At 34.8% G+C, this 11,252-nt stretch overlaps 1 protein-coding gene across 2 annotated transcripts; it reads left to right on the forward strand.

Moving 5' to 3' along the window:
* Positions 1-982: 982 nt before the first annotated feature.
* On the forward strand, positions 983-10,984 carry LOC100803600 (acylamino-acid-releasing enzyme). 2 transcript variants are annotated; one of them, XM_006588461.3, is made up of 18 exons: positions 983-1,186; positions 1,263-1,420; positions 1,494-1,812; positions 2,275-2,499; positions 2,572-2,790; positions 2,880-2,948; positions 3,664-3,802; positions 4,580-4,731; positions 4,826-4,908; positions 4,996-5,117; positions 5,211-5,289; positions 6,014-6,191; positions 8,696-8,756; positions 8,917-9,039; positions 9,696-9,893; positions 10,296-10,364; positions 10,501-10,577; positions 10,662-10,984. In XM_006588461.3, exons 1-18 carry the CDS (start codon positions 1,038-1,040, stop codon positions 10,723-10,725), a joined length of 2,484 nt encoding a protein of 827 aa, XP_006588524.1. In that variant the 5' UTR covers positions 983-1,037; the 3' UTR covers positions 10,726-10,984. The 2 variants fall into 2 exon arrangements, with proteins under 2 accessions (XP_006588524.1, XP_003536827.2); XM_003536779.4 differs by having other exon boundaries at positions 1,023-1,186; positions 1,266-1,420.
* Positions 10,985-11,252: the final 268 nt, after the last annotated feature.

Raw genomic sequence — 11,252 nt, forward strand, 5'->3', positions numbered from 1 at the left:
ATTGTTTTCCACTTATATAGTTTATCTTGACACAAATTTTTGTTGATATGAGACTTCACCATGTCCATTTTTACCACCAATTACCTATCATGTGAGACTTTTAACATATCCCTTCTATCTAGTGGTGATCACAATTTAGGTGGAGGAAAACCAAAATTGTATTTAAGTTATATATAGTTAGAATTAGGGGTGGGTATACAAACCAATCCAACCCGTTTAAGGCCCTGCCCGTAAAGCCCACATTTTATACGGATGGGATAAATTCGGTCCGTGAAATAAATAAATAAAATTTAAGTTTGTATCCTGTCCGCAAAACCCACGGATACAGACCGATCCGGGGCCTAAATTGTTTTTTTTTTAATTTAAAAAAATGTAAAACTATAGCAATTATTAGACTCGGGCGTCGGACTTAGTGATTTAGCATTTCAACTATTGTGTTGGTGGAAAAACCAATGCACTATGTGCACTAAACACCTTTAAGGAGCATTATAAGTATAACAAAACTACCCAAAAATAGAGTGATCTACAAAAGATACCATTTTTTGTTGTTTTTTCTCAATCTCAACCATGAAAAGTAGAAGACACTTATGGGTTTGATTTTGTTGTTGTTGTTATTTGCTTCAGGTGTGAGTGCTTGGACTGGTAAAATCCATGGAATAGTTGTTAGTAACATTTGTATGGATTCTTCTCTTGAACTTGAATACCATGAAGGTTTTCTTCTTTCTCTCTCTTTTTAAGTGGCGTTTTCTCTTACCTTCAATTGATACAAATAAGTTCATAAACTTTGTAAATTAAGCCCATAAAGTCCGCAGATTAAACGGATCAGCCTAAAATCTTGAATTATTATGCAGGTTCAAAATATTAGGTTGGTTATCCACACTATTCTCAGGCTTAACGGATTAGTATGTACATCCGGGTATCCATCCCTAGTTAGAATATACTTGTTGTAAAAATAAAATAAAATTATATATAGACTTGAACGCGCAACGCGGGACATATATATAAATGGCAATATGGGATAATGGATAAATAAATAAATGGCATGCAGCAGGGTAGCTAATTGGTGTGTAGCAGTAGCAGTCTCACCATCAACTTTATTCCCCCGAATTTCTCCCACTCTTAATCCTAATCCTAATTATTTATCATCATCAGTAGCACCCACCCCTCTCTCTCTTTCTCTCACTGGGTAAGTAACGTCACTTTCTCTAATCTCACAACCACTAACAAATATTAATCCATTATTCATTTTCATTTCATTTCAGCAGCAGAAGGTTTTCATCTTCACCCGTTTCAGCCATGGATAAGGAAGACGCAGCGGCGGCGGAGCAAGAATACGCACTTCACTCCACCTTACTCCAGGAATTCACCGCCATTTCCGCCATCGACAAGGCATGGCTCTTCAAATCCCACACTCACACCGGTAACTAACTAATCACACGCTTCACTTCTTCCTCTTTCCAACGATTCATTTTCATTTTGGCTTTGCATTGCAGCCTCGGCTTCTTCTTCGCATGCAATGTTCTGCGTTAGTCAACCCAACCTCTTGGTCAACAAGAGGAAGAAATCCATCGTCTCCGCCACCATTCTCACACAAAACGACGCCTCCTCCGTCACGTTTCAGTGGGCTCCGTTTCCGATCCAAGTTTCCGGAGTCTCCGCAATGGTTCCGTCTCCTTCTGGATCCAAGCTTCTAATCGTTCGAAATCCCGAGAGCGATGGCCCTTGCCGCTTCGAAATCTGGAGCTCCTCTCAACTCCAAAAGGAGTTCCATATCCCTCCATCTAAGCATGGTTCTGTCTACACTGATGGATGGTAAATCAATTCATTATTGTTTAACACTCTGTTTGGATAAGCCTCTTTCATCAACTCTTATGAAATGAATTGTGTTTCTAAAAATCAGCTTGTGGAAAAGTTAGCTGATAGAGCTTTATAAAATTTAAGTGCATAAGTTGATTTATCTTATAGGAGAAGCTGAAGCTCAATTTATTTGACCTCTCATTTTCTTTTCTTACAAGTGCTGAAAAAGTTTGTCCAAACAGGATCTTAATTTCAGACTCTCATTAGTTATTCCAATAATTTTTTTCAAGTGCTTCACTGATTTGTAAACGTCTGATGGATGCAATAGTAATATTAAACTGCCATGCATGCTTGGAATTGAGTAATTATTTATTCAAATTAAGCTAAATGGCTAAACCAAACTTGTGCTTAACAGGACATTGTTGTTGCTAGCTAACTAAAATTTATGAGCTGGAGAATTGTTCTATGTTGTTGTAGGTTTGAGGGAATTTCTTGGAATTCGGATGAAACTTGTATAGCGTATGTAGCTGAAGAGCCGGCCCCTACAAAGCCCACATTCAATGATCTGGGTGGCTACAAGAAAGCTGGTTCTTCAGAAAAGGATTGTGGTACCTGGAAAGGCCAAGGGGAGTGGGAGGAGGACTGGGGAGAGACATATGCAGGGAAGAGGCAGCCTGCGCCTTTTGTCATCAACATCAACAGGTTTTTTATTAATTTGATAATGTGTGATGTATTTTTAGATAGGAAATGCTAACTAAAATGGTGATTTTACAGTGGAGAAGTACAAGCAGTCAAAGGAATTGACAAGTCTTTGAGTGTCGGACAAGTTGTGTGGGCTCCATCAACTGAAGGCTCTGCGCAACATCTGGTTTTTGTTGGATGGACATTTGAGACAAGAAAGCTTGGTATTAAGTACTGCTATAACAGGCCATGTGCATTATATGTTGTTAAAGCACCACACCATGAGTCAAAAGCTAATGAAACTGAGATTCAGTGCGTCACTTCTTTTTTAATTTTCCTTTGGAAAGTGTATTTTTTTGTTAAGTTTGGTTGTGCTAAATTATGAAGGTGTGCTGATGTAGCTCAACTGAAGATGTTCAGGCTGTTAACCTAACTCAAACCATAAGTAGCGCTTTCTTTCCACGGTTCAGGTAAGCTGGTACTAACTTTCCCAATACACATCAGAGTCAGGCTCATTTTGCTTTTTTATTTTTATTTTTTATTTCTTACGCTGGAGCAACAAGGTTACCCTCATGCCCCCACAAAAAGTTAGAATTTCTTTTTTAGTTTTCCAGCTTTTGGTGTGCAAATAACATATAGGTTGATGACAAAGATGATAGGAAAGTTAGCTAATGGTGAAAGCAAGGGGTTACTGACTTCAGGTGATTGATTATTATGGCTATCAATCTCCAGAATCAGAGAGCAATACTTGGCATTGAGGGTGAGGTGGATAGTGGTTAGAACAGAACAAACAACTTTTTCCAGAAAATAGTTATCATTTTAACAAGTTATTTGTTTTTATTTTTATCCTTTTGAAAAGGCTTTATAGACTTCAGTTCCAACTTCCACCAATATTCGGAGAATATGAATGTAATCTTTGATGCATATATTCCCTGAAAGGAACATAGATTCTCTATTATCAGTTTTTCCTCAGTAAGATGTGTGAGAACTTATGCTGATCAAAAGCTATTTGAAATCATTCCAAACTTTCTTCTGAAAGTTAGGTTACCTCCTAAAATGGTACATATTATCACTTATCAGTTTTAGTCACACATGGAACTTTATCATCCTTTTTTAGAAATTTAAGCAATGAGTAATTAGTAATAAGTATGTGCATTTGATTTCTATACATGATTTTTCTATCAGCCCAGATGGAAAGTTTCTTGTATTTGTATCTGCAAGAAGCTCGGTTGATTCTGGAGTCCATTCTGCTACTGATTCACTTCATAGAATTGATTGGCCTGAAGATTCAAAGCTTTATAAATCAGCTAAAATTCATGAAGTGGTAAGTTTTTTTTTTCCCTGATCAGTTTAACTTTAATCTGAACAAATGCTACTGTGCTATATATCTACTGTTTCTCTTGTATTTGCTCATTTTAAGAGTATGTGCTTTCTTCTCTATCTTATGCTTAGGAACATGCCTAGGAAAATATAAAATGTTGACTGACTCTTTCTGTATGTTTATGATTTTACATGAGAATTGAGATAAGTTTGTTTTTAATACATGCCTTGATTGTAAATGAAGTGTTAAACCTTTTTCTACAATGGTTGAATGGGGGGTTTGTTCTGGTTGAAAATCTACTCACAGCCATTGTAATTTCTTTTTCTTGGGACTACATTTTATGCAATTGGTTTCAGTATCTTTACTGAAAGAAAAGAATTTTTCCAATGGGTGCTCTGTGGTTAGTTTATACAACACTGTATAACTTAATTTTCTTTCTTACTGTTGTTTCTGAATCCTGGCTTCAATCTCGTAGAAGATATTAAATGGGATGGATATCTTACTTCCATAGACCTATGTCTAGTATCAAGTTGATGAGACTGTTTGTACTGGCCTCTAGGAATTCTAGCTGTTAGCAATGTTTTAAAAAACCAAATACCAGTTGACTACTGCTCCAGAAAGATCATGTTTCAGCTTCTCATTTGGCTGAGGCAGCATCAAGACCCAAACTGTGAACTCTCCAAATCAAACTTACTCAGTTGACTACATGATATTGTTCTTTTATCTTCTCCCAAACTTATACTAAAAATTTTGGTTTTTATTTTGTATCAATTTTTTAAGATTCCAGTTGTGTTGTTTGCTGAGGATGGTGGCTTCCCTGGGCTTTACTGTTCAACTATCCTTAGTGATCCATGGCTTTCTGATGGCTACACTTTGGTTATAGCATCTATCTGGCACAGCAGTCAAGTTTTACTTTCCATCAATGTGTTGAGGTAGCTATGACAGTAGAAAGTATTTTTGTTATGTTTGTGTAAACCTTTATGCAAAGCATGATGATCAAGTCTATACATTATTCATCAACTATAGTGGAGAACTATTGCGTATCACCCCTGCTGACTCAAACTTCTCTTGGAGTCTCCTTGCATTGGATGGGAACAATATTCTTGCTGGTACTAACCATTAGATGCTCAATTTGACCTAGACTATTGGAGTATTGACACATGTTAGTTTTTTCTAACTTGTTCAACTTTATACAGTTTCTAGCAGTCCAGTAGATGTTCCTCAAATCAAGTATGGAGCCATTGTTAAGAAGGCAGCTAATAATAAAGAATGGAGTTGGTCAGATGTCGCAAATCCCATATTTAAATGCTCTGACAAGGTTTTGTTAATTTTCCTTTTGGAATATTTTTTCGAATCAATTAAAAGAAATAGTCCTACATGCTAAAATTGTATCATTGAAATTTGGCTACAGGTTAGATCCTTGATCTCCTCTCTTACATTCAGTATAATGAAGATCTCAGTCAAGGATATTTCTGCTAGCTTAACAAAAGGTATTTGGCTTATTTGGAGTCTTTTGGCTGATTAAATGCACAGATTTACCTTAATATAGCTCTTATGTTCTGCTTACCACAAATTTCTAGAGTAATCATCCCATGGTATTATTTGGTTCATGGTATCTATAATAGTTCTGCAACAAAAACAATTGAACATTTAAGCAAGAAGGGACCAAAATAATTTTATTGGATATCTAATGTTGTGTATTGTGTTATAAGAGAAATGTTATTCATTCTTCTGTACCTTCCAACTGCCCTTCATCAAAAGTAAAGAAAAAGTGTTTCTGATTAGTTCATGAAGACTAAAATTAAGCTCTAAATAAAAGGACAACTTGTATAGAGGTGCTGAAATGGAAATTTAGAGAAGTTAAATCATAAAGTGAGAAACAATTGAAAATGAACATGGAGAAACTATAGTAGAACTGAGACTTTTTCGTTTATGGATAGTAGGGTTAAGTGTGGCTGAATTTGCATGGATAAACGGTAAACATAGAATTAATAGTTTTTTTGTTCTATATCATATTGAAATCATTTGATGAGTTAGATGATCTTGATCATACCTAAAAGCTTTCAAACTGATAATAAAGTTGAGTTGCTTTAAAAAAATTAAAAAGACAAAGATATTTATTTGCTCGCCTTTTGGTTGCACAATATATGGTTATACTCAGATTTTTCTTAAGGAATTACTTTTTTTTTTTTGTTATCTCAACTTCAATTTCAGGTGCTAGTCAACCATATGAAGCTATATTTGTGTCATCAAAAACTAAGAAAAGTGATGCACTTGATCCACTAATTGTAGTTCTTCATGGGGGACCACACACTGTCTCATTGTCAAGCTTTTCAAAGCCATTGGCTTATCTTTCTTCCCTTGGATATAGCTTGTTAATTGTGAACTACAGGTAAATGGTATCCTCCTTGGTGCTCAAGCATTTGATCTAGGCTATACAATTTCAATTCACAAGTCGGATGTGTTCTATCATATTCCTGTTGATTCTTTACATAGTAGTGGATCAAGAGATGGATTCTTATTCTCACACTGATGATGATGCAGATAAGTGCTAGGAGACTTTTACTGATTCTGAGCTGCAACCACACATAACACATAAAAGAAATAGCCATATATGGCCTATAAACCTGCATTATATCATTATTCATTAGTAATTAGTGTTGATTCTATTAAGCACTATGGTTCAAATAATAGACCTGATTTTTAGAGGGAGATTTGGATTTCCAAAGTGGTTTATCAAAATGGAAGGTAACCCTATTCAATGATTAAGTTTGAAATATGAAAAAATATTTGCATGAGAAGCCACAAAAGGATCAAGAAACCACATTCTTTCAGTTGGGCCAAGGGACAGAATAATAGAGTCATGGAGATATAAAAAAAGAGACCTAATTTCCTATCATTTAAGTTATGAGGTTCCAAAGGAAATATCCATTCCCACAATATTCTTAGACATCAAATTACCAAGAGCAAAATCCTCATTCTTCTTAGGATTAAGAATGATTTGAAACATAATAATTATTTTGAAAAATAGCCATACATAGAAAGAAAGGAAATAAATGACGAAAGAAATTGACACAAGAGTGAGCTAGGACCATTAAAAAGTATTTAAGCCAAGGAGACTTGCACTTTTCCTGTGTCTGAAAAGTCCCTAATTATATGATCTTTTCTTCTTTTTTTCTGAAAAAATCTAGCCATAATATGGAACAAGTGTAGAAATCCATATCTGGATGATTCTTGTTAGACTCTGGAGATCCAATTTGACACTCAAGTTTTTGCTTTGGGTGGAAAAGCCATCAGATTAGAAATAAAATTACTATTCAGTTTCCTACTTTAAGTCTTTCTAGTTTCAAGTGAAATGTTAGTTGATAATATAAACCTCTAATCTATCAAAAAGCACAATTCAAAACATGAAATTCTCTGGTTTCCATGTTTATGACTTATAAGGTGCACACAAAAATTCAAGCCTTTATTGTATTCGTCATAGATTCTCAAAACTTCACCTTTTAGGGACTCCTTTCGATGATGTAACTTGGAGTTGTAATGGTAGCCTAGAGTATTATGTGATTGTTGAAGGTGGCTTAAACTGATATATCCTATCAATAATGAATTGTACACGAGGTGTTTGGATAATTTTTCCAAATGATATTCAATTATTCCCCACCTCAAAGTTATTATTATATTAAACATTTCATTTTATTTGCAGTAGATCATTTGTTATAGCATAAACCTTTTAAGCGTCATATTCTCCCCAATAATATTTTTTTTTATCAGCAAAAATATAATATATGTATATTAATCTGAGTACCAGAGGTACTAATGATACAAATTAGGACAGCAGACATAAGGTTCCAGTTCAGACTTGATGTAGTCTTGATCGGAACCCAAGTCTGGGTACAAAAGAAGCCTATCGTGTATGTGTGACCTACATTTCTTTCCTCAGCTAATACAGAAAACCTGATCTAAGATTACTGGACCAGTGATTATAGTTTGTCAAAGTCCTTCTCAAAGCTTCTAAGCCATGTCCAATATAAGAAAGATGCATCATCCATGACTTTGTTGCCGGTGAAAGCTTCATTAGAGAATATTATTTTGTTCCTATGGTGCCATATGGACCATGTCAAAGCTAGCCACCAACACCTCCATCTCTTGACCCGTATTCCATCAACCAGACCATTCATATGTTGTAGGAAGTGCTGTTTTGGGTTTTGTGGAAAAGCACCCACAAGTTTCTCCCAAGACAAAACTTCCCACCACATGGGAATAATTTTTCTGCAGTGGAAAAATAAATGCCCTGCGTCTTCGTCCTCAAGGTTGCAGAAAGGGCATCGCCCATCATTTATCACAATTTGGCGTGATTGTAGGTTTCTTCTTGTTGGTAATCTATCCCTGAGTAATCTCCATGCAAAAACTGTGAATTTGCTTGGTACCTTTAATTTCCACAGTTCAACAAAAGCTGCATCCATTGTCCCTTCCGATGTATTCCCCCTCAACAAATTATAAGCGCTTTTGACCGATAGAAATGATACTCTGAATAATAAGATTAGATTGATGATATTATTCAATACCCTATCTTATTTATAGTTTTATACTAATTATGAGGTTTTGTACTAGTGTTACTAGTGCATGCCCAAGCCTGCTAAAAATAAGACTAACATTAACCCCAATATTTTAACAATAAGTTTGTTATTTCATGTATGCTAAATGCTTTAATGTAAAAAAGAATAATTTTTTTTTTTGATCAGCAAAAAAAAAAAAAAGAATAATATTGTCGGCACACTTAATGTGATAGCCTGTATGGTCTCGCAGCACAAAAAGCCTCTTTAGATATCCAATTATAGATGAAGATATATCTAGTTCTAGTCTGTTCCAAGCTTCTTACATGATAATATTTCTCAGAGGCTCATTAGGATTTGGTGAGGAAGCCTTGCAATCTCTTCCAGGGAAAGCTGGATCTCAGGTACATGGTGATTTTTTCTTTTAAATTCTTTAGTTGATATAGTTTTTATCCAACAACAGCTCTTCTGTGAAAGCAAGTTCCAATTTCCAAAACTATTGTCATATTATGGCCATATTTTTTTTTATGTGGTTGAATCTTGATCATAATTTGTTATATGCAGGATGTCAATGATGTGCTCACTGCTATTGATCACGTCATTAACTTGGGACTTGCCAGTCCTTCAAAGATTGCAGTCCTCGGTGGCTCACATGGTGGCTTTCTGACAACCCACTTGATTGGCCAGGTGCAATTAATACTGCTACTTTTGAATTCTGATTTTATCAGTTATTGGGATAGTTGAACCTTGGATTTATAATAAAGTTATTTAAAAAGGTCTTTGGCACATAATTACCTGGGCTGAAGATTGAAATGAAATTAGTAGTTTATAGTGCTGAGGCTGCTTATCTATTTTTAGTAGCAGACATTTTTTAATTGTTTGATTGATATTATTATAACAACTTAAACATAATAGTTGTGATTTCACATATGCACCTGGACATAAGGGGGTTTGAACCACCCCAACATTTATTGATGTCCTGAATCTCTTGAACATTTTCAAGAAACACGGTTTTGTTTTTTAAAATTTTTGCTGAACTATTACATCAATTATAGCATGGAACAATAAATTCAACTTATAATTAATTGGCATTAGAAGTAACTTTTCAATGGAAGAAAAGAATTTAAGTAATTAATTTTAATAATATACGTACATTGGATGATATAAAAAAGAAACACATTGAATTTTAATATACAAACCTCACAGTTTATATGTATTAGCTATTAACACAGTTTGCAGAATTAATATTCACTTTAATAGTGGTGCCATTCTGTCTGCTTAAAGTTTTGGCCTTTACAATTCTCTTATGGTTTTGTTTTATCTTGTCATTTTGATTGCCGTAGGCACCAGAGAAATTTGTTGCAGCAGCTGCTAGAAATCCTGTATGTAACCTTGCTCTGATGGTTGGTACAACTGATATCCCTGATTGGTGCTATGTGGAGACCTATGGTACAAAGGGGAGAGATAAGTTTACTGAAGCACCTTCAGCAGAAGATCTAACACTATTTTATAGCAAATCTCCTATTGCACACCTCTCAAAGGTCTGTACACCCAAATAAGGTTTTGAAATATTGAATTGCAGTTATTGCTATGAATTTTAAGCATGCTGCAAGTGACTAGCAAATAACAATAAATCGTACAAGCCTGCAATTCCAACATCAAGGAATAGTTAAGGCTTAATATTTTGAACAATTGCATTAGGACATTAGCTATATAAATTTTTCATTGGCACTGAAACTTTTCTTGCTTAGAATGTTATTTTATTTCATTCTTTCCTCTCATTCCTTTGAATTGCTTGATTAAGTTTTACTATCCAGAGAACTAACTGCTCTCAATGTTAATGCATCCGCCATACTAAAACTAAAGTTGAAGCCTATTGATAATATCCCATGCTGATTGCTGTTAAATTCTTGCATTGCAAATTTATATTTTGATATCTGCAGGTAAAAACACCAACGATTTTTCTACTAGGTGCCCAAGATCTCCGTGTCCCAATTTCGACTGGACTACAAGTAAGTATTATGATTCACTCAATTTATGAGCTTCAACAAATGACTGAAAACTCTTATGTGATTTTGCCTTCTAAACTAGAATAATGTGATAGAACAATATAATAGATAAATAAAACCATATTGTTTATATTTGTAGTATGCTCGGGCTTTAAGGGAGAAAGGAGGTCAGGTTAAAGTCATTGTGTTTCCAAATGATGTTCATGGAATTGAAAGGTAAACAAATCTTACATAAACATCTCTCTTCCGGCTAATCAGAATCGTAATAAATAATATAGTTTGCTTATAACTTTTATTCAGGCCACAATCCGACTTTGAAAGCTACCTTAACATTGCGATGTGGTTCAACAAGTATTGCAAATGAGCGGGCTAGCGATTGAATCATTTGACTCCCTTCCAGGCTAGCGATTGAATCATTTGACTCCCTTAATATTAATGCTATTGGGGTAGAGTGCATTTTGTATTTGAAAAAGAAAGGGTAACACACTGTATTTGTCATTGCTATCTTTAATTTTTAATAAAAAAATTGGTTCACTGAAGGATGTATTTTAGCTTTGGGTTATGAAAAAGACAAGACATTCTGATTACTTAAATATAATAAAATTCTCATTATTTATAGTTAATTTTCTTTGGCATTGTGTGAACCGAGGATTGATTGTTTTTTATGTTGATCTTCCAACTTCATTAACATTGGATGTCCAGAGGAAGAGGCTCGACAAGGAGGAATGGTATTTTCTTATCAAAATGCAGAAGTTATACCACTTGCAGTGCCACTTTTTCTTTAAAATGCTATAACCATATTTACTCGGCCTTGGCGCCCTTTTTAAAACAACTAATGACTAATAAGTTTTTCAAGGATTTTTGTCATTTGCATTCTTGATCTGGTTCTAA

Source organism: Glycine max, chromosome 10, assembly GCF_000004515.6.
Source record: "Glycine max cultivar Williams 82 chromosome 10, Glycine_max_v4.0, whole genome shotgun sequence".
NCBI classification, from domain to species: domain Eukaryota; kingdom Viridiplantae; phylum Streptophyta; class Magnoliopsida; order Fabales; family Fabaceae; genus Glycine; species Glycine max.